This window comes from Crocuta crocuta, unplaced genomic scaffold (assembly GCF_008692635.1).
Source record: "Crocuta crocuta isolate KB4526 unplaced genomic scaffold, BGI_CrCroc_1.0 scaffold3, whole genome shotgun sequence".
NCBI classification, from domain to species: domain Eukaryota; kingdom Metazoa; phylum Chordata; class Mammalia; order Carnivora; family Hyaenidae; genus Crocuta; species Crocuta crocuta.
Window position 1 is genome coordinate 10,118,999 of NW_027529934.1, and position 23,924 is coordinate 10,142,922.

Below are 23,924 nucleotides of genomic sequence, written 5' to 3' on the forward strand. Positions count from 1 at the left end.
TTCCTAAACAGATTCAAAAGAGGAGTACCAAAATTCTTTCAACTCATATTCCCAAAATTAGTTGTTGGAGATCTGGAGAGATTTAATCATATCCTGCCTCCATGCTGGGTTCTTAACAAACTGAAAATAGGCACAAGGAGCCAGGTGACTGTCATGGATCAGTGTCCCCCTTGTGAATGAGCCTCATAATCCCCAAATCTAGACCTTATAGTCAACTAGTTTGGAGTATATTTGCTTTAAAATTTTATTTATTTACTTTGAGAGAGAGAGAGAGAGAGTGTCCCAAGCAGGCTTCATGCTGTCAGTGCAGAGCCCACTGTGGGGCTCGATCCCACAAACCATGAGATCATGACCTGAGCCGAAACCAAGAGTCAGACATTCAAATGACTGAGCCACCCAGGCGCCTCTGAAATATAATTGTAACACTTAAAACATCAAAAGGATCTGTAGCTGGAGTATATAAAGAAGTACAATTAATACAAACCAATAAAAACCATCAATTAAACCTCTGGGTCTGTACCCTTGAAGTTAGTTTTACATCTGTACAGTAAAGTTCACTGCAGCATTCTGGGTTCAAAAGCAAAAAGAAAGAATGAATGAACTGGAAGCAGCCTAAGTGTCCACCTCTAGAGGAATGAATAGATGGAACTGTAGGAATCTTCAGTGTAATATATCACAGCAGGTCAAAAGAAATGAATCAGGTTATATGTACTTTATAGATCTGAAACCATATTATTAGGTGAAAGAAGAATATGCAGAATAATGAAAGAGGTATGATATGATGCCAATTAAAAAATATAAAAATAAAAGCACCTGGGTAGCTCAGTCAATTAAGCATCTGACTCTTGATTGCATCTCAGGTCATGATACCGTGATTCGTGGGTTTGAGCCCCGCATCAGGCTCTGTGCTGACACCCCGGAACCTGGTTGGCATTCTCCGTATCCTTCTCTCTCTCTGCCCCTCCCCTGCGTGCTCTCTCTCTCTCTCTTTCAAAAATAAATAAACTTTAACCAAAAAAATGTAAAAATACCAAATGTTGTTTATAGATGGACATTGAGCAACTATTTATGAAGCACCACCTATATACCATGTGCTGATACACACACACACACACACACACACACGATGTATATGCACACATTAGTATGGTATATTTTTATGTGATATATTTATAACTGGCATGTACATATCAATTACATGATATATTTTATAGCTGTTATATATTTAAATATACATATAAAGTATAGTTTATTTGATATAGTTGGAATATGATAAGAACACTAGTGTATCAGAAATGGGCTGGAAGGACACATACTACTTCCTTGACCCCAGGTGCCCCTGGGAATAGGGAAGGAGCCTGGGGCTGGGGTCCCCAGGATGTACTACACTTCCATCCAGGGTAGGAGCCAGAAGTGAATGTCACAAAATATCACTGCTTCTTATGTCCACATGATAGAAGTACAGTGTTTGTTACATTCTTTCTACTTTTATGTATCCTTTAAACTTCTCAAAATGAGCAGAAGTCTACAGAAACAGGAATATATGACAAAACATGTGGTGGGAAAAAGTCTGATTACATATGGTCACTGGCCTTGCTCACACCTTCCACTGCATCCCGGTGGAAGAAAAGCTTCAAGAAGCACTAAGATCCAGGCACCGAGAATGCTCTAAGTCACCTGAAATGCTCCTGGTTTGGATTGCAGTTGACATCACTATTTCATAGGATTCTGATAGTCATGACCAGAGATGCAGTTGACTTCTGTTCATGGTTTTCCTTATTGGCCAGTTGGCCAAATGTGTGACAATACTTAATCAGAGCTTTCCATTAGGCTAAATAGTCCCCACAAATCCAGTCAGTTCTGCTTGCCCCAGTGTGTCATGTGTCCCCTGGGCCTCCCTCAGTTGGTCATCCTTGCAAAGGGCTCATTCCCAGGAAATGTGTTCGGTTCATCAGGCCAGTGGGACCCTCAGGATCCATAATGAAGTCCCATGGACCCTGCTTTTCCTTCTCCTTCAGGGTACAGCTTGGCCACCATAGCCATGTCCTGAAGGAGGAGGGAAGCCACACGGACATGTTCTCCCCATCCCTGGGCCCAGGACACCCACTCCTCATTGGCCCCTGGGCCTTCTCCCACTCATATCTGGCTAATCCACTCTTCTTTGCCTTTTATAAGCAGGGACCTCCCGTAGCCATGGTTCCCTTCCTGGCCAGATGCATGTGCTTCCTATTCTGAAAGCAAAGAGAAGGGAAAGGGTGGTGAGCACTGATCTAACAAATAAGGTCGCTCCTCTCTGTAGAGAGGAAGGAAAGGAACCCACCTTTCACACTCTGCCCTCTAAAATCTGCTAGCTTGTGAGCAGTAACAGGGTCAAACCTCCTCCACTCTCTCCATCTGTGATTGACTGGGTCAGTCACCATCACCATCCATAGGGCCTCAGGGGTGGGACAGTGGCCTGGGGTTGATGATGAGAAGAGTCAGCTGGGTTCCCCTAACCCAGGAAGAGAGCTAATTCCTATCTGACTCCTTGTGACTATTCTCAGTTAAAAGCTGTAAGGAAAGGAAGTAGGTGTTAGTCTCCCCAAATCTCCAGCCATGTTCGATGTACATTCTGGGGTGTAAGCAATTAGTTCTAAACAAGGAGCTCTAAAGAGTTTGTCTGGAAGACACATCTTTGTCAAGAGGCAGATGGATTGAAATCCCACACTTGCTAAAGCCATTGTCCTGAAGGAAGTGAGCCTTAGAGAAGCCATGAGTCTTCATATCCTAGAAGTAACCTTAGAGGGGACCCAAGAGCCTCAATCTACCAAGTAGGTTGTCCTAGCCTGGAGGTAAGGGGGTGGTATTTAAATCTTAACTCTTACATGGGAACCTTGGTGGCCTAGTGGGTTGAGCTTACAACTTTGGCTCAGGTCATTATCTCATGGTCCATGAGTTCAAGCTCTGCATCGGGCTCTGTGTTGACAGCTCAGAACCTGGAGCCTGCTTCAGATTCTGTGTCTCACTCTCTCTCTGCACTTCCCCCACTCACTCTCTCTCTCTCTCTCTCTCTCAAAATAAATAAACATTAAAAAAATTCTTAACTCTTACACCTGAGAGTAGACTAAGACATCCCTTTGAATTAAGTCCATCAAATGGCCTAGAAATCTTCCACAAAGAATTCCACAAATACTTGTTACATCTATTTATCATTAGAAGAAATCAGTTAAAACAAGGGAAAAATTTGTAAGATAACATCAAATGAAAAAAAAAATGAGTCTGTCATTGGATTGAAACTATAAAAATAACATATGGACAGAAATTTAAATGAAATTTGGAAAGTCTCCAATTTATTAGGAAGATAGATGGTAGCAAAACTTTTATTTTGATTGATGGCTTTCTTGTTTGTAACATAAGAACAATTTTGTAAAATGACATTTTAGAAGAGAACTCTGGCTCCATCTTGAGAGAAATACCTCATTTCTCTCAAGATGGACATTCTCTCTGTTGCTTGAGCTTCTAGGAGGAAGGCCAAACCCTTGACAGTGTTAGCCACTGATGGTAACTCTATTCTCTGGAATAGGAGTAGGCAAAGTATATAGCCCATGGGCCAAATCCAGTTCACCAAACAAAAATGTTTTTTACATGTTTCCGTGGTTGACAAAAGCAAAAAGCAGGATATATTTTCTGACATGTGAGAAATTATATGGAATTGTAATTTTAGTGTCCACAAATAAAGTTTTATTGGAACACAGCCATGCTCATTCTTCTACTTTTATGTATGGCTGCCTTCGTGCTCACAACAGTAAGGCTGAGATGAAACAGAGACCGTATGGAATGCAGAGCCTAAAACATGTACTCTTTGGCCCTTAACAGAGAAACTTACCAAACTCCTGCTGTAGGACATCATTCAAAATGGCCTAGAGCTAGGACCCTCCCGCCCTATCCTCACTCCCACTCACCTCCGCAAGGGAAGGGGGCCTCGCGGAAGTCATCCAAGTGCCAATGTCAGAAAGAGCTTGCGAAATACGTGCCTAAGAACACCTTCCTTTTTTGTTCGTAGAATGAGGATTCGTGTATCACAAACGCTTGGTGGGGGTTTTAAAGCCATTTAGTTAATACTCGCTCTCCCTTGGAAGTGAAGAGCCTCACATACTGCGGTGGCTGTGACTGCTGCTGTTATCCTGAGGGTCATTCCTGTGTGTGGTCAGAGAGACAGACGCTGTCACACTCCTACTGCTCTTTACAAACGAGGCCTTTTTTCCAACTGAAATCACAGCGTGTGAGTCTAATTAGAATAAAGCTCATTAGAAACAGAGATGGCCATTAATGCCTTGACTGATTTTTCTAAGGAAGTAAGCCGGAGGAGGAGGAGACTTGAACAGCGCAGCTAATCATTCTTGCTTTCCTCTGGCATTTCCTCAAAAGTGTGGTTAGCAGTCGTCGTTGGGCTGGTAGGGAAAATGCTGTCAGAACACTGACTGGTAGAGCCCCCCTCCCCCTTCCAGCCCTTAGGAGGGAGCGGAGGGCCCCGCAGAGAGAGTTTGGAACAGCAGCCCCTGGGGGTGGCCTTCATTCTGTTTTTCTCCCTTTCCCACCTCCTGCCTCCCCCACGTCGTGGGTGTGCTGGATCCTAACTCATCCCTCGCAGATGCTCTAACTTTGGAGTGAGCTTTTCTGCCCCTATATTCCTGGTGCAGGGACAGAGCATAAGTGTCCAAATTACCCTGGAAATGTGGATCCGAGGTTGCCTCTGGATGGTGATGCCCGGAGGAAAAGGGGTAAAAAACGTGTGGGAGGGGGCAGAGCGAGGAGATGGCCCACTCTCTTTCTGCCCCAAAATACAGTTGCGGCAATTCTGTTGTTCTTTGGCACCTGAAAGCCCGTCAGCCCCACAGAGTGGGGTAGAAGTCTGTGAGGGGTCAAAGCTGTCAAGAAACTGAGACTCCACATGCCCACAATTAGGAAGAGAGAGGAGGAAAATGAATCATATAAAGGAAGCAGACAGGAAGTAGGAGAATCAAAATAATGTACAGGCCAGAAACTAAGAGAGGTTCCTGCTGTCATCCAGAGGGATAAAGGAGAGGAGAGTAGGTCGATCAGTCAGCCAGCAGACAAGAGCCTGCTATATGACAAGCGTAGCTCACAGTTCCAGACAGAAACAAGCCTCCTTAAAACAAACCTCTGTAATGACCCCTTGTTACCAAGCTTAATGTTTGCTTTCTAGCAACATGAGAAGCTTCACTGAAGTATTTAGTTATCTGGCCCCTGTGAAGTTCCTGTGAAGTTTTCTAATCAGAACTTCATGACAACAGCAAAGACTGAGCTTACGACCCCTGACTAAATACTATAAAAAGAGAACCAGACTGGGAATGCAAACTGGTGCAGCCACTGTGGAAAATAGAACTACCTACAATCCAGTAATCGCACTACTGGGTGTTTACCCAAAGAATACGAAAAAATGAACTCAAACAGATAAACACAACCCTATGTTTATTGCAGCATTATTTACAATAGCCAAGATATGGAAGCAGCCCAAGTGTCTATCAACAGATGAATGGATAAAGAAAGTATGTATACATACACGCACACACATACACACACACACTGGAATATTGTTCAGCCATAAAAAGAATGAAATCTTGTCATTTGCAACAGCATAGATGGATCTAGAGTATAATGCTAGGTGAAATGAGTCAGATAAAGACAAATACCATATGATTTCACTCATATGTGGAACTTAAGAAACAAAACAAATGAACAAAGGATATGTGCTGCCGAAGCGAGCACAACAAATGAACAAAGGAGAAAACAAGAGACAAACCCAAAAACAGACTCTTACTTATGGAGAACAAACAGATGGTTACCAGAGGGGAGGTAGGTAGGGGGATGGGTGAAAGGGAGTCAGAACACACTTACCATGAGGAGCCCTGAGTAATGTATAGAAATGCTGAACCACCTGAAACTAACAGAACACTATCTGTTAACTATACTGGAATTAATTTTTTTTAAAGGAGAAATGGTGTTCCTATTGGTACTTGTAATTGAGCTGTCCAGATGCACACTTTTAAATCAGAATATAAAAGTGCATTTTCTTTGTCCAAAAAAAAAAGAGAGAGAGGACCGGACATGATTCCTGCTGTGGTGTATACATGGGTATTGTTTATATAAATAAGGATGATGAGTAGTGAACAGTGGGATTCTGGTATCAGCTTTCGGTCCCCCTCCATGCATTCCTGCTGCCCTCTGCTAGGTTGCAGGCTCTTCTTAGAACCAGTCTGTGCCCTAGTCTCTGCTGATACTTGTGTTCAAATCTTACCCTTTATCAACTGTGTTGTTTTTCTTTTAATTTTTTTTTAATGTTTATTTATTTTTGAGAGAGAGGGAGAGACAGTGGGAGAAGGGGAGAGACAGGGAGAGAGGGGAGACCCAGGATCCGAAGCGGGGTTCAGGCTCCGAGCTGTCAGCTCAGAGCCCAACATGGGGCTTGAACTCACGAACCAGGAGATCAAGACCTGAGCCGAATGCTCAGGACGCTCAATCGGCTGATCCACCCAGGCGCCCCTCATCTGTGTTGTTAAAGAGTTGCTTTTTCTTGGGGGCTTCACAAAATGTTGACGATTTCCTTCACTTATGAAAGTCCCAAAACACTTCCTGAAAACATCATTTAACAGCCTACACACACACACACACACACACACACACACACACACACACAGCAAGGCCTCCCTCCAAACGCCTGATTATTCATAACCATTGTGATGTGGGCCACACAAGGATTCCATTAAGTACCAAAAAATACAAAGATGAGTAGGAGACCCATCGTGCTGCCTGCATAAGGGAGGCAAACATTTGGGCTAAAATCACCTGGAAGCGTGGTGGTGGGATGGAAGGGCCGCTGACAAGGGAAGAGACCCCTTCTCCTTGAGCCGCTGCGGAAAGTGTCACTTGTGGATCTGATGTTGAACGACATTGTAAAGACCGAGTGGCCGCGTGGGACAGCTGAGGCGGGGGGTCTGAGAGAAGCTGGGCCAGGGGGTCTGAGAGAAGCTGGGGCGGGGGGTCTGAGAGAAGCTGGGGCGGGGGGTCTGAGAGAAGGGAACAGTGTGTGTGAAAACACAGTGGTGCACAAGAAAGGACTGCCTGTTTGGGACACGGCCGGTGACTGGTCCTGTTGTTTTTGTTCATGTGTTTGTTTGGTACCAGAGTGTTCGTGGACCGTACGTTAGTAACCACTTTTTTCCTTTGGGATATTTGCGGGTTTTTTCACACCTAGTAAAAATGCTGCAGTGAAAATATTTATACATATATTCCCAAGAACTTTATGAAGCTGTAATTTACAAGCCATAAAACTTACTCATTTTCTATGTACAATGCAATCATTTATAGCAAGTTTACCAAATTATATAACCACCACCAACCTCCCGTTCTACATTTCTATCACCTCAAGAGGGTCCTTCTTGCCTGCTTATAATCAATCCTCATCCCCACCTCCAGCCCCAGGGAAACAATGCATTTGCTTTTTAAAAACATATATTTGGGGGTTTATCTTTGATATTAATTTCAATGATTGCTACAATAAAGGATACGAACAGTGTTATGACTCGTAGTACGTATTACCAAGTTACCTTTGAAAGCCACCATACCATTTTACACTCCTGCCACCAACCTGCGAGTTACATTTCATTATGGACTCTCAAGAATTGCGTGTCACTGTTTTTCAATAATATCAAATTATTGGACTTGTATTTTTTGATTACTGAAGCAGACCATTCTTCTATCTTTGTGTTCACCAGTTTTATTTCATTCTGAATGAGTTTCCGATTTGTATACCCTCCCCTCTTACTGAGATCCTCTTACTGTTCATTTTTTTTTATTGGTATGAGCTTCTCCTATAACTTATTTACACATTGTATGCTACAGGCATTTTTCCTATTATGAAATGTGCCTTTTCATGTTATTATTTTTTGACATGCAAAAGTCTGTTTTCACACGATGAGGTGTGTTCCTGTTTTTAGTTTCTTGTGATCTTTTTCTATTCCTTTGTATACGTTATTTCCCTCTTTCCTTAAGAGCTATTTCCCTCTCCAGAACTTTAACGGAAGTTCAGTTTGATGTTCTGTTATATTATTGTTAAGATTCAGCACATCAGTTCTCTTGGAATCTGTCATTTCTGGTGATCCTCTTTGCCGGATACTTAATTCTTACATATCTTATGCTGTGTATCTGGGTATCTTATTCTGTGCGGGTGATTTTTTTTCGATGCATCCATTTTAACAAGAACACAGGGAAAGTGGTGCCCATACAAGAGCAGGAAAGACATAGGCAGAGCCATGTTATTCGCAGATGAGGGACCAAGGGGTGCTGCGGTCTGGAAAGACCCATCCTCTGGTTCCTAGATTAAGCCATTCTCTGGGAGTTGCAAACAGGCAGAGTTGGGGTTCAGCTGTTGAACAGCTTCATGGGCAGCTTGGAAAACTATCCCAAAGGAGAAGGCTCCCTGTCTGGAATGCGGCAGGATTCACTGAGCATCTAACACGTTGCCGACGCCGGTCGTAAGCCCTGGAGGTACAGCAGTGCATAAAACAGTTTCTGCCCACTTGATGCTTCTGTTCAAGAAAGAAGACAGCCAGTAACGAAAGGAACTAATATGTGAATAATGTCAGGAAATGATAAATGATATAAACAAAAATGAAGCAGGGTAAGAAGTGCTATTGTGTACAGGGTGTTCAGGGAAGATGGTGAGGTGGCATTTGAGCCGAGATCCAGAAAGGGAGAAGTGACGGATGTGGTAAGGGCTGCCAGCAGGGGAAGCCGGGATGGAGCAGGAGGGCCAAGCACCCACATGCCTGGCTTGTTTCAGCTGGGGGCCCAGTTTCTCACCTAGACAGTTTATTCACTGCTGCATCTGTTGATCTCATTTTTCAACATCATCAGAAGAGCGCTAAAGTATTAAATCCCCTCCCATGCGCCGAGCTTTGCTAAACTCCTTATGTGTATTCTAATTCCCTCAGCAACACTGTATGTTAGGTCACTGTCCCCGTTTTACAGATGGGGACACTGAGACTTGCTGCATCCTCTCAGTAACATCCATGCAGTTCTCACCTACCCCGCTGGGAAAATACCCTGTTCGTCACTGATTGTTATGTGCTTGAGGTGCGTGTATTAGGCCAAAAGCACACAGGTCTACAGAACCCAGAGTGTACTAGAGACTTCCATGATCAAATCAAACCTGAAGCTGGACGGCCAGCCCTTGACTACTTGTCTAGTTAAACTTCAGGACAAAGATACTTTCTTTGTCCGAACTCACTCTTTGAGCCGTACCTCTTTAAAGTAGCAGAATTTAAAATTAGGATAATGGTCTTCCCTTCTCTTTTCCTTCATATCCCCAGTTCTTAGCCTGGACGTTTCAACCAGCCAACCAAGAACCCACACCCTGGAACCTTGGAAATGTATGCTCTGTGTTGACATAAACTTCTTGAAGGTTCCAGGGAAATAATCCAGACAGCTGAAGAAGACACGGAAAACCCATGCAGGGTAGGGGCACAGTGGGGGAAATTTCCAGAGGCAAGGACTCCTCGAGGTTTTTGACTCTGCACCAAGATGCCCCTTTTCTTCATACAGCCTTCGTGGTCAGCATCACTGGGCCTTTCCAGCCTTCCTCACAGGGATCTTGTTCCCCGTAGCTTTCAATGTGTCCTTTGCACAAGGTTGGGGATTGTGTCTGCTGGTCCCAATTCTGACTGCGGCAAATGGTCTTTACAGACATCCCTTTCTGTAGCCCCATCAGGGGAAGGGCTTCCTTGGTCAGGAGAATTGTCATGTTTCTCCCAGACCCAGCTCACTCCCACTTCTGCTTTCTGACAGCTGAAGGCTTTTGGGTTCTCTTTGTAGCACAAGTCTTTGTAAATCTAAATGAGACGTGCAGTCACGTTACAGAAGGTCTGCCCGCGCGCGGGTGGGGTGTGTGTGCCAGTAACCGGTTCTCAGGTTCCCTTTCTAGAACGATGCCGGCCCTTACTCTCCATGTCTTTGACTTCCAAGTTTTCTGTCCATGAAATATTTGGTTCTCAGAGCGGCTGGCCGGTGATAATAACAAAAATGGAACCGATTTGAGTTTGAATTTAGTTTTCAGCTGACTATAGTCGTAACAAATAGGACGAGGATGAGCCCTGTGGTCTGTGGTCTTGGCTCCTCTGAGGCTTCCCCACAGGTAACAGGGTGCTTTTCCCACCCGGCAGGTATCAACAGTCCAGGAAATCATGTCAGCAAAACAACTATTGCCATTTTCCGTCTCCTCCTCCTCCTCCTCTCCCTCCTCATAGTGGTTATAATTTCAGAGAAGCGAATGCTCTGAAATGATCATTACAGGCTTGGGTTTACACAGATGGTTGATAGAGTTTTGTCCCTCAAAAGGGGGCGCTTCCTTACGGTAACCGTAAACTTGGAGGGTCTGAAAGGCTCCTTCTGCTGTGTTAACCCCGGAACTCATCTGCAGAGTAGGAGACGCTGCCGTGTCGGCGAGTACATCCGTTCACACACGTGTGGAGCTGTCTGTCTGTGTCATTCACACACGTGTGGAGCATGCAAGTTCTGTCCTGTGGATGGAGTGCCCTCTGCACGCCACATTGACTGGCTGGGCCTTTCTTTGATTTGAGGCCTCGTTTCCGTATAAGAAGGGAAAGGACTTAGGGTCTGCCACACACGTCTATCTAGGGTCACAAGGCTCCGGCCTCCCCAGGGTACAAGGCTGAGGTGGGAGGAAGAGACACCCATCCGGTCAGTCTATGACCACGAGGAAGGAGGTCCCCAGTCCCCTGCCAGGGGACTGACCACGCCCGGGATTTATAATAACGATGATTGCAGTGACAGCAGCAGCTGACCTTTATTGACTGCCTGCCAGACACTGAGTTTTTCCCATTTAATCCTGATCACAACCCTGAGGCCGCAACCATGATTATCCCCGGGAAACCGAAGCCCAGCAATTTGCCTGTTGTCACACAACAGTGTGTGTCTCCGTACGAACACTGGAAATGTCCTCTTTTCTTTCCTGATAAAAACTGCATGAGCCTTGCCTGTCCCCTCCGGCTAAATACCAGTGCCTGTTTCCAAATGTCCTCCCTGAGCCTCAGAGTTGAGGATCTGTGGAGAGCATCCCCTGATACGTTTCTAGCCCTGTGCTGGTACGTTTGCGTGTGTCCTGTTTCCCACGCTGGAGATTAAACTCCCAACCATCGGGGCCCAAGAGTTCTCCTTCCTAGCTCTCCTAGGTGGCCAGGGCCCTGGCTAGGGATGGCGTCTGCTTGGTCAATGTCCCCAGGGAGGCTGTTGATGGGCGATGACAGCTGAGTGCACGCCTCTCTTCTTAGGAAGGTTGGTTACCGGTTTCTTTGCCCAGGAGATGTTTCATGCCACCTCTAAAATAAGCCTGGTGGTGACTCGGGGCTCAGACAGTCAGGGGTGTGAGTTGGCAACCTGATGGAGGAGGAAACCAAACATAGTGAATCACATTCGAAGAGAACAAGCAATCTGGGGCCATTTAGCGTGGGAGCTGGCAATCTCCCTGCCTCCGAGGCCCCAAAGATTTCACTGTGTGGCAGCATTTTGTTATTTATCCAACACATGTGCACATGTGTGTGTGCGTGCACACACACAGTATCTAAAATTATGTGCCAGGCGCTATTCCGTCACTTTATTACTATTAACTTGTTTAGTCTTCAGCAACCATCTGAAGTAGGGATTGTTGTCTTCACTATACAGATGGGGAAACTGAGGCACAGAGCTGTGACTCGATCAAGATATCAGAGTTAGTCACAGAGCCAGGATTACTGCCCTGCCAGATGGTACCATCATTCGTTATGACCATGCTCAACCCTTAGGAAAGTGTGAAATCTTTTCAGCATGCCGATATTATGACAAAGAATCCTGTAATACACTTGCAAAATAGTTTTATGCAAAATTGTTATTTTCTTTCAGTTTTAGATACTTTCAGGAGTAAGTTCCAGTTAAGTAGAGAATTCTGTTCTTAAAGGAAAAGATCCCCTAACGTGAAGTGTGTGTTCAAAAAGAGAAAGGTCGAAGGATGCAAATAGTATTAATACACGACCTTTTCCAAAGCCCTTATCTGTGATATTGTGATTCAGGGCGAGTATGGACTTTTGTTCCTGTGCCGCCTCGAGGGATTACAGACTGGAAGCTGAATGCTCGGACCAGGACAGCCCAGCCGGGTCAGATGTGAAGCTAAAATCCCAGCCCTCCCCGTGCTTTCAGAGAGTGTATAACCCAGTAGAGAGAGGATGAAAAAGGTCCAAAAGTAACAATTGTATATAGTCCTCAAGCCCTCAAGTAACCTGTTTTAGTAGCAAATGAATCAAAAAGCATTTTTGCCTTGCTTGTGCATCCTACACATACCAAACATAGTCCCAGATCTGTTATACATATTTCAGTGGATCTTTGGTGTTTTTTTTTTCAAATCCTTATTTTAATTTGGAGTGGATTAAAACTAAGACATCCCTGGAGTCCCTTCTGTAAAATCCTGAATTGCAGGCATGGAAATGGAACCACAGAATATGTGCAGCCCTGGCCCAAGGCGAAAGGGACTCGTTCATTGTTTATTTCAGTTTCTCTTATTCATGAGAACTTGGTTTCCTGAACGGTTCGTCCATTTGGCAATTTCTTGGTGAAAGACTGAGTCTTGTACGTGCCTAATGTAAGTTCTTACCAATATAAAGGGCGGGCTTATTTGGGGCTTGGTAAAACTTCCATGCCTCGAGACATACTCCATTTATAAATCAGCCAACAAGCATTTGCGACCTCTCTACCTTGTGCCCAGCACTCACTGATAAAGCCTGAGTTCTGTTCCAAGGGAACAGACTAATTAAGAGAAAATTGCTGGTGAGTAACTTGTCTTGGGCTCTGCTTTGAATTTCGCACTCACATGCTGTTCTTCTCTTTTCCCCTCAAGGGTCGAGATTACTGTTCGGAAGAAGAGGATATCACATAGCACCAATTCTACCACTCAAACCAGGAGCTACTTACTACTGTGTAAATAAGTTACACCCCAGTTGAAATCTTTGCAAAGGTCGGTTCTCTTCAACGAACAGCTCTATAGCAAAAGAAGATCGTTCCATATCGTATGCCCCATTAAATTACAGTGTTTCTTACTGAACTCGCAAAGGAATATTGCTAAAAACAAACAAACAAAAAAACTGTTCTCGAACTTTCTTTGTTGCTGCTAGTTAAAACTTGTTGCAACTTTTCACTCCTCTTGTGTCCAGGTATGCAGCAAAATTCTGCAATTTCACCTTAAAGATAACTGTTGGGTTTACAGATGCCCTCCAACCTATTTTCTATAAGATGAGGTAGTGGTGAACTCAGATATCAAACTCCTCTTGTAGAACTGTTCCGCTTTTAAGACGAGCGTTTCCTTCCCTCTCTCCTCCCTCCCTGTCTCTCCCGAGTGGTCCAGAGCCTTGCTTCTCACTTGCGCTTTGGAGATGGGATGGTCGCTATGGCAAGCTTTGTTTCTCTGCTAAGAAGAAGTAGAGAAGCTCTTATGCATTAAAAGCATGTTGTGATGTGACTCCCAAAGGGACGTAGGGGCGAACAGCAGGTTTCGTTGAGTAGGGACCTTCATCAAGGATTAAGCTTGCAACATTGGCTTTGCTCAGATGCAGACGGAAGTGTGATCACAATCATTTTGAATCCCTCTTCCCCACTTTTTTTTCTAAGAAAATAAACATTTTACTGTTTTTATGTATCCTTGTCTTCTCCCATTCATCCAGTTCAGTGTTTCACATGATCCTGGGCACAGAAGATGAGCCCTCCTTTGCAGTGACACCGATAATCGACCTTCGTGGCTCCCTGCCCCCCCTCATCTGTCACCTCCCACGCATTAGCAGGGCTGTCAGTGGTCAGAAGAGATGAGGGGACACCCCCCGACTCTTTAGGAGGGCCTCACACCACCCTGTTACCTTTCATTTCATTAGCAAATAAGCCATCCTACTTCCTCACTCTCTCCCTTCAGAATGTTCCATGAGCCTTGCTACTTCCTCCTCCTCTTCCTCGAAGCATTGGCCAGGACAGCCCAAAGCGTCCGCCTCCTGGAAATGTAGTACGTTGACACTGGTGATGATATTTGGAGATGCAGAAGCCAAAGCCCCAGGGCAGTGGTGGGGAATATTGACTGTGGGTTTGGTAGAGTTTATTTTTCCATATTCTATGAAGAGAATGATCTCTTCTCGAAGACAGAAGTAATATTTTTAACAAATGTTGTCACAAGTAAATAGCAATCAAAAAGGAGAAAATAACTTTTGTATTTTTTTAACGCGTTTGATAGCTTTGGTGAGGGTTCTCTGTGTTGCTGTCCGGGGAGGGCACCCTTTAAATGCTATGCCAGGCTTGGGTTTGTCTCACAGAAACACAGTAGGAGCACTGGATGTATCTCTCCCGTGGGGTTTAAACCGGCATCGGCCACACGGCCACCCTCCGAAGGTGGGTAGTTATTTGTACCGGGTGGCCACACAGCACCTGCCACAGAACAGAATCAGAAGCCAAATTTGCCCTTGCTGGGGAGATGAGCCTTGACTTTACTATCCATCCCTGGGCTAAGGGTGAGTGTTACCTCCTTTTAGACCACGGGGCACGACAGTGAGGGGAAGGAAACTCAGTCCAGTGCTACAGAAAATGGACTCAAATGTTAGCAAAAAAAAAAAAAAAAATAGTTCTTTCAGCCAACAGCAGCTATTTTGGGGAGCAGCTGTGGTTTTAAATAAATAGAGATGCAGCCAAAATGTAAGGCTTTTTATCCTGCTTCAGGCAGAAAAATGCAGAGAGAGTCAAGTCGCCTAGGGTTTTAAGTTCCCTCCCTGTGTATGGGTTTTGGCCAAGCGACTAAAATACTTTTCCTCCACTGTAAATGAGCTGCGGAGCCCCACATGAAACCTGTCCGCTCGGGACTTGGTCCCCTGTTAGGTGATTTCTTATTCTTACCAGGCAACAATGATGCCGACCAAACCATCTTCCGTGGGGTGCCTCTGTTTGGGGTCTCAGTGTCTTCCCGGAAAATCACCACCTTCTACCCAAAGACAAAACATACTTGTGTCATTTTTTCCAGTCATGTTTAACATGTGATGTGATACACGTGTGCACAGAGGGAAGTGTTTCTTGGGAGTTTGACGTTTGGGTGTTTCGTTAAACTAGAAGCCCGTTCCCGTGAACCAGGGCCTCTTCACCTGGAGTTCTGTCTCCTGGGTTTAAGTCTTTGATGTGCAGATGTGATTTCATCTGCAGACACATCGGTGTATCTAGAAATAGATCTGAGAAATGGGGTGGCTGAGTGGGTTGGCATGAAATGCTTGATTATGTTAGCAGCACTCAAAACTTGTCTGTTTTCCATCATTGGCTTTAATCATAAAATTGTCGAGTGATTTGTGTTTGTACTTTATTTTTTTATGCCTTCTGCAAGGGTCTAATGCAAAAATAGTTCGCCTCCCTCCCCCCTCCCCCCCACGGTGTATCTGAACATTAAGCAGATTGTCTCAGATACAATGAAAAGAATCATCCAGAAACTAGTGCTTCTGCTAGCTGAGGACTCAGGGAGATGGAAGGTGGGAGGGAGGGGTGTGGCCTGGTGGGAGGAGGTAGGAAAAGGAAGGATGAGAAATGGACTGAGAAGCTTTTAGCAGAGAGAGAGCCAACAGCATGGCCAAGTGCCGGTGCAATTCAAAATCCAGCTGCCTGGCGGCCAGTGGGTGGGGCCGACTGCCAACAAGATTTACAGCTGGATTACACATGCTTTGTGTGTTCTAAGTCGTGGAGTTGTAAACGTTCAGCAGTATATGCGCTGCTTTCTTTTGGCTGGCGGAGATTCAGGGTTATGGAGTACTTGCTGTCATAACTGAATACGCGTCTGTAACTGGCAGAGAACCTCAAAAGAAGCTTTTACCTCAGCAGTGCCTGCTGGCCCCAGGCTGGAGCATAGAGCCGTGTTATGGTCTATTTAGGGACAAAGAACAGTACGAAGTCCAGAGACAAGGAAACCAGGTCAGCCCTCGGTGGCCACCCGTGGGCCCCCTGGGAGACAGGTCTCTCCCCCTCCGTAGAGCCCCTGGCCTGAGATGGGGCTCCTGTGACTCAAATAAGAAATGAGATGAGCCGGTACAGGCGTAGCGTCAGGTCATCTGGGCTCTGTGTTGGCCCGGCTCCAGGTCAGGGGCGCCCCCAGAGTCAGAAGTGACCACACCCGCGACCTCACAGCCCCCGGGAGCAGCCCAGGGACGGTGGCACCCCTTTCCTGGTCCCATGTGATGCCACCCTGCTTGGAGTTACAGCTCTGCCCTCCTCCCAACCTCATCAAGACTTTCTTCCTCTAAGGGCCAGACTCCCATAAGCCTGCTGAAAGCAGAGATTATACCTCTCATGAATTTTACCTCAGAGCCTGTGATGCAGGCCAGCATACTGATTACAAATTCTGCTGATACATTAGGCAAGAATCTTCAGAGCGCTCCATCTCTACTGGCCTTAGAAAAGCAACTCCGTTAAATATGTAGATTTCCTAGGAAGAAAAATGATCAAATTCTTCATCCAAGAAAATACTGACTCTGAATCTTGGACTCCAGGACTCTGGTATGTTCTTTATGAAAGGCAAAATGATTAGTGTCTAAAGCAGCCTCCCGACTCCCAACTCCCAAATTAAAAAAAAAAAAAAAAAAAAAAAAAACACGAATATCTTNAGTGCACTGTATAATTTTACATAAAATCTGCCTTCCATGCTTCTGCCTCTGGAAGGCATTTTCAGAGCTTTATTTCTTTGTACCTCTCAGAAATAAAGCTTTTTGGCAAGTTGCTTGAAACGCCAGTAGGAAAAGAAGACCGGGTGGAGGAAAGGGAATATGTTTTGAGGGGCATGATGACAGGGTTCCTTCCAGAAGCAGGAACATTGGCTTCTGGAAGTCACGTGCGGACTGCTAGACCCCCACGCGCTTACGTGAAGCTGGGGAGGGCAGTCGGCTTTCACGCTGCCGCAAATGTCCTTGCAACAAACCTCTGGACTTTGGTGAATGGGTTGCATGGGTTGCCTTTTGCCAATGAATGCACATGTTTTTCCAAGGGGAAAACACGTCCTTTAGTCACCTTTTTGTGTGTCTCTGGAAAAGGGTCAAAAAGCTACAGCAGAAAATGAGGATGGTGGTGCATGTATTTACTTTTGTGACAAACCTGAAGACTCGCTAGCTATAGCACGTTTTTCGGGAGACTCTTGTACCTTACCTGGGAACTCATCTTCATCTTGGGGAAAGAGGAAAAGGAACTAATATTTATTAATTATACTCAACTCTGTGCCAGATACTGTGCTAGGCATTTTATAATCGTCTCATATAATCCTCACCATAGTCCTGTGACGCGAATCTGTCCCTCTCATGTTCCAAGTAGCGTATCGTCAGTGCAGAACGCATCTATCCAACGTAAATGCCCATGTGGAGAGAAGGAAAGGTGTCATTCAAGTATTTTCCGAGTTTTTTATTATTACTATGCCCTTGGCAACACTGTGAAAACAACCTTTTGAGGGCATCTACCTTCCCGACTCTCTCTTTGGCTCATCACCAGCTGGCTTTGCCAGGGGGAATGTTTTACTTGGCCTTCCCGTATCTGATGAGCTGCCCACAAACCAGGAGCGGCCACCGGCTAACAGGAATGTAGTGCCCACAAGAAAAAGGCTTTGGGAATTTAAGCACAGGTCTCTCTGCTTGGAATCCTTACAGCATCTGGAAAAGGGACCTGGGACTGCTGTAAATGCAGAACACCAAATGCAGCCAGGACAAGGCTTTGAGTGCTGTGATTTCTTCCCTGGCTCCCAAGGCTTATTTCATCATAAGCTGTACCATTTTAAGGTGAGGGGCCCTAACCTTGCAGAGAAGTGGGGGGGAATCTGATCTCCAAAGGTAGAGCAAAGGCCTTGACCACTGACTTACAATCCTTTCTTGTGGGCCAGGGCTTGGTGTCTCTTTTTGATGTTTGAACTGAGGTCTGTATTTTCCAGGCTAGTGTAAGCACTGAAACTAGATGTGAATCTCTCTCGAGACCTTAAATGTTTTGGATAGTCATGTAGGGACTTGAATAGTCATTTAAATACCTTGTCCAAGGTCAGAAGAGCCCAAGCATTCCCCAGAGTTCCATTCCTTCCTTTAAAGGCACATCCTCGAAAGGAGATGACTCACATCTCCATGGCAACTGTTAAAGGTGCTGCCTAGAGGGGACCCACCCCTGCCCTCACTTGGCTTGAAAGAACCAAAAGAAATGCCTAGTGTCGAGGGGGGGACTATGTTCAATTTTCCTATGAAAACTCTCCCCAGCATCTCACCTCTTTCAAACCTGGCAGCTGTCAGATTCCTTCAAGATAACGTGGGAAATGGCTCTTGTCTCTTGCAAGCCAGAGAAATGGCTTTAATTCAGCAAGATTCATTCCTAAACCAAAGGCCTCATTCTAATACTGTCTTCCGCCACTACCCAGAATTCTCTGTGTTTCCCTTTCCAGGAGTTATTTTTAGTCCAGGGCTTTGAACTTGATTGAGTAAGACTTAGAGGCAGTAAAAAGAACCCCGTACACTCAGCCAGAACTGCCTTAGGGTCCCTAGGGTTGAAAATAGCTCTGGCACCTTAGGGACCACTTGGCCTAGACCCAGACGTGATCGAAGAGCCCCTGTTTTTTTGGCATTTCAGTCCAGACCTTCAGGGACTGTTCTTTCTTGACAGGCAAGTGAGCGAGGGAAAAAGCTTCGCAATAGATTTCAAGCCAGCTTTTCCATTCAAAACAAGATGCAAATATATTTTTAAAAATTCATATCTATTTTCCTGGAACCGAATCAGGCAGCTGCCTTATTAGGACTCTACACTGGGGTCTATTTTCTTAACACACAAACATACACACGCACACACACAGAGATGCGTAAAGGAAGAAAATGCAACTACTCTATCACCGAAATACTTCAAGGAAAAGCTGTATTTTGCTTTCTGTAATCTGTTAAGGTAACATCTAGTAAAGTGCTGGTGTAAGTCTAGTAACGCCAAAACAGGAGATGCTGGCGATCCCTCTCCTGAAAGTCTGAGTTAGACTCAGAGAAGGACGAAGGTCTGCTGGTCACCTCGCCCTGTGCCCCCCTCTGGACCAGGTTGCCCTGCTACTGGCATGTTTGACTCACTGGGCCTCTAGCTGGATATCGTGACTGGCACCCGGTCCCCACCCCTGGTGCGCACACGATTCAGCCCTCGGGGTAGGTGCCTGGTCCAGCCATTTGCCTCCGCAGCATTTCTTAATACGCTCTCCTGTTCAGGGTGACCTTGACTGACATTTTGGCAGTTCCCTGGGGATGCTCCGACAGCAGTGATGGAGGCCCTCCCTCTAGGACTTGGGGCCCCTTCCTCTAGGTTGTCCCCGATGTAGCATATTTAGCATGGCTTCTCCAGCGCTGAGGACTCATTCATCCAGTAGATTATTTATAGAGCACGTGGCGCAACTCCAGGCACTGAGCTAATTGCCAGCAATACCCGGCTGAACCAAACGTAGCTCCTGCCCTCGAGGGGGCTGCCATTAGCTGGGAAGCCACTGTGGGATCCATATTGGGTGCTGTGGGAGCATCTCAGAGTGACAGCTGCCCAGCTTGGAGAATCAGGGTCTCCCCGAAAGAGGTGGCATCAAAGCTCAAGTTTGTCAGAGGACTGAGGGAGAGCATCGCAAAGGGCCTTCTAGGTGAGGGAGCAGCACAGGACCCTGCCCAAAGGAGGGACAGCGTAGGCTGTCGGGGTCTGCCTGCGGTAAAGCGGCTGCCGCTGGGGGCTGAGGAGTGAGGGGACAGGGTGAGCACAGCAGTCAGCTGGCTGGTCCCAGAGGGCCTCAGGGGCTTCACGGGGGGTCTGGGCTGGGGGGTTAAAGAAGAGCCATAGGCCATGTTCTGCCCTCTGAATCAGAGGTCACTGCGGAGGTGGCCCAGAGAGGTAAGTGTGGGCAGCGTCAGGGCCAGGCGTGGCCCTCTTGCTGTGGGAGCACAGTCGCTGCCGAGACCATTTGTTCCCAGGTGTCCTCTGCCTCTGCCCCCACCGCCACCCCAGCCCCTTGTCCTCCCGCCAAAAGCCGTTTGAATTCAAGGGCTCTAACCTGGGCTAGGTCTTGCTGAGAGACATACAGGGCACAGCGCCTGGCCATCCTGACCTGTCCGCGGAGCCACGAAGGCTGAGAGTACCCCTTGGGAGGAGACTGGCCTAGAACCCGTGACGAGGGCGTGCCCTAAGGTGGGAAGTGGCAGAGGGCTCCCAGGCTTAGCGTGACGCCTTCATTCATTCTCCCCAAAGGGCAGCCTTTCCCTGAGTTCGGTGATGCTCTGTGGCCAAGCCTCTGCTCTGTCCAGAGTACACACCTGAGTCCTGCCAAAGAAAGGGGATATTTAATTAAAAAAAAAAAAGCACGAATGGAATGTATGCACGTGGAAAATGTGCAGGCCTAGACCGCGCCCAAGGACCTCCTGGGGACAGAGGAGCCCCCAGAGCTCAGAGCTCTGCACCCTCCGGTCGCGAGGCAGGGAGGCTGGGGGAGAAGCAGTCTCTGTAGAGACAGCTCACAGTGCCTTCTCAGTTTTCCAGAGAACCTATTCAGAGTTCAGAGCGTTGGGTTCTTCCCTCCCCCACCCCACAAATCATTAGAAATCTTTTTTTTTTAATGTTTTATTTATTTCTAGGAGAGAGAGAGAGACAGCGCGAGCAGGGGAGGGTCAGAGAGAGAGGGAGTCACAGACTGAAACAGGCTCCAGGCTCTGAGCTGGCAGTCAGCACAGAGCCCGACGCGGGGCTCGAACCCACGAACCGCGAGATCATGACCTAAGCGAAAGTCGGACGCTTAACCGACTAAGCCACCCAGGCGCCCCAGAATCATTAGAAATCTTATAAAGAGGAGAGAAAAAGAATTCGATGAAGCAAAGATACTAGCAATGAGGCAGCATGGTTCCTAGAAACTTAGAAAAAGGCTTAAGCAAGCGCTGGCTTCCCTGAGAGGCTGGAGGAATTCTGGGCTGAAAGTACGGTTTGGCCTTCTGCTTGGGGACCCCACAGGGTTCTGAATATTCCTGGGGACTGACCTCTTCTGCACAACGCCCACAGCCGCTCCCCTGGGTGCAGACTTGCTGGCGTCTTCTACAGCAACACCAGCCTTCTGAACCTTGGAAACATTTGAGCTCAAACACCCACCCTTTTCCCAGACGCTCCTCTGGCTCCTTGCTGAGGGATTTCCGACTCGGTGCCTTGCGGTTCCCACTCCCAATGTCCCACAGGCCTGGCCCGTTTCAGTTAGAATTTGGCCCATGGCTATCGTGATGCTGGAAATTGAAGAGCATTTGGCCTCACACACGCCTACCTTGAAGTTACGGTCCTGGAGGGCCCCCTTGGCGGCGGTAGGTTGTGGTCGTGGGATTTGGCCAGGTTCACCTTAGGGTGTCCTCTCCCCATTGTCTGCTCTGGTCTAGTTCCCTCGCTGTCACCAGGAAAAGATCCAAATGCCTCCTTGATGTTGTCCGTGGCCGTGTATCTGTTCTGCGTGTTGTGTTTTATTTGGGAAAAGGGCCTTACATTCAAGGGAAATAATAGTAGCAGGGTCTGCAGGCATCCGCTCTCGGTTGTGTCTGAGAGGTGTCTTGGGGCATTGCCCTTCCGAGCACCTGCAGAGCTTCCCCGGGCAGGCCTGGGAGCCCAGCGGGCACCCTCCCCAGCAATCTGCATGCACATGAACTCTGTAAAGCAGCGGGTGCCCATTGATTTCCACCGCACATGCCTATCAGCACAAACTCTCTGCGATGCACCCCCTCTGGATGTTTAGGAAGTTATTTAAAGCACATATTCATATACTCCTGTACTAGTATATCAGACACATTCTAAAAAGTACACAACGTAGAAATCTTAAAAGAATAAGATACAAAATATCATAAACAGAGGTTCTGGTATTTTCTCTCCGAACACCTGAGGGGGACCTCGAGTGCCCCCCTGGGATGCGCACACCCACTTTGGACACTACTGCTTTAAGGGCAGCCGGCACACCTTGATGGCGCCCGTCCCAAACCACTGTGCTGGCACTTGGCCTGCGGACTAAAAAGGTCTTAAAATCCCTAGGAGCTTCTGACCTGGGAGACAGGGCAAGCAGACGCTTCACACGGCATAATGTCAATGATTAAAAACCTGCCCGACCGGAAAGCTATCCCTAGACAGTCGTGGCTCCAGGTGCTACGAAAAGATCAGGTACGCTGTCCAGAGTACTGGAATTGTCCACCTTCCCTCTCTGGGCCTCCAGAAGAGGACGGTCGGCAGCATTCCCGGCTCTCGTGATTGGAATTCTTTGAACCCTCCAACCGCTTCCGCAGCCTATTCCCCACGGCACCAGTGGGTCCACGTCGCTCAAATATTATTGTTGATTTGACCACCAAGATGTAATGCTGATTCTGTTCCATTTTGAAAAGGGTCTGAGAAAGTGTACAGGTCTAATTATATATACATATTTATACATGTGTATTTTTGTTTATTGTTACATTTTGACATTGGACTTTCTATTAAATAATTTTTAACAGTTGCCCTGGCTTTGTTCTTTTTTTGTGCCTTTCTTCCTTTCTGGATCTCAGGGAGGGGACCGTTTAAATGTCACAGATCTTGTCTGTTGGCCCTCTGCGCATCTCTCCTCTTCCCTGCTCTCGGTACACAGGGCTTCTTCTATCCATTCTTTTAAGTTCTGATTTTACAGATATGTACTGCATCCAGCACCCACTTGGAAAGCCCCCAACTTTGTCTTCATTGTCCCCAGTTTCCAGGGACAGCCCACTCAATCCCATAAGCTTCTACAAATGCACAAACTCATAGGTTTGATAAAGTTACAAGAAGGGGCAATAGTAAAAAATCATGCCATGAGTCTTTATTTAAATCTCTTCTACACCCCCACCCCCTCTCCCCAATACACACGTATGCATGCACATGCTCCTTGCTGCAAGACCTTGGACAAGTCACTTAACCTTCCTGAGTCTCGTGTACCTCTTCAGTAAAAAGCAATACTTTTCTCATAGGTTTGATATGAGGGGACCCCCATATAAACATTCAGTAAACAACCACCTGCTTCATGAAGGCCGTCACTCAGCCAGCCAATGTCTGTTCATTGCACAGAGTATGCCAGGCACCGGGCTCTCCCACACAGGCGGCCAGGGATATGAGGACTTAAACAATGCCCCTCTTCAAAGCCCAATGCAGGAGAAGCAGCATGAAAAATGAGGCAGGTACCTTACAGTCTCTCTCCTCCCCACCTCCAACGCAGTGAGTACCTGTCACCTCTTGGAAGCCCCCCAGAAATTGATCTTCCCAACTGCCCTGGCCTTCCAGGATCTACCAAAGAGAAATAGATACACACAAACACACACACACACACACACACACACACACACACAGCCTCCAAGCATGAAGTCAGAAGCACTCTCCTTTGGCTCGGTCTTCGCTGATGCATCAGCCTGTTCATGTCTGGTGGCCCATCAGCCAGTCTTCTGCCCTCCACCCTTGCCCTTGGGAACATTTTCCTTGTGATTTCCTAATGGTGTGAGGTGAGAGTCGGGGTGGAGGTGGTGTGTGGGACGGGGTCAGCCAGTCAGGGAGAAGGAGTTGATAAGTATTCCCAGGTTTCTTCCTACAAGCAGTAGTGCTAGAAGTTCAGATTTGCAGACGAGCGTTAAGGCCTTCAAACAAGGCAAAAGCCCAAGCTTCTGCTCAGGGTAATTTCTTTCAAACACAATAAGCCTGTTTCTTGTAGCAAAAGCTCGCTTGAAATCACAAGGCCAGGGGCACCTGGGTGGCCTGATCATTTAAGCATCCGACTTTGGCTCAGGTCATGAGCTCATGGTTCATGAGTTCGAAACCCATGATGGGCTCTGTGCTGACAG

General features: G+C 46.7%; 1 protein-coding gene across 1 annotated transcript in view; it reads left to right on the forward strand.

Annotated features, from left to right (window-relative positions):
• The window catches only part of CUNH1orf21 (chromosome unknown C1orf21 homolog), a 142,571-nt gene extending 128,833 nt beyond the window's left edge, over window positions 1–13,738 (forward strand). The window contains exon 5 of the mRNA XM_077763261.1: window positions 12,944–13,738. Within this exon, the coding sequence (XP_077619387.1) occupies window positions 12,944–12,982 (39 nt within the window). The 3' untranslated portion in view covers window positions 12,983–13,738. The remainder of the gene's footprint in view (window positions 1–12,943) is intronic.
• Window positions 13,739–23,924: the final 10,186 nt, after the last annotated feature.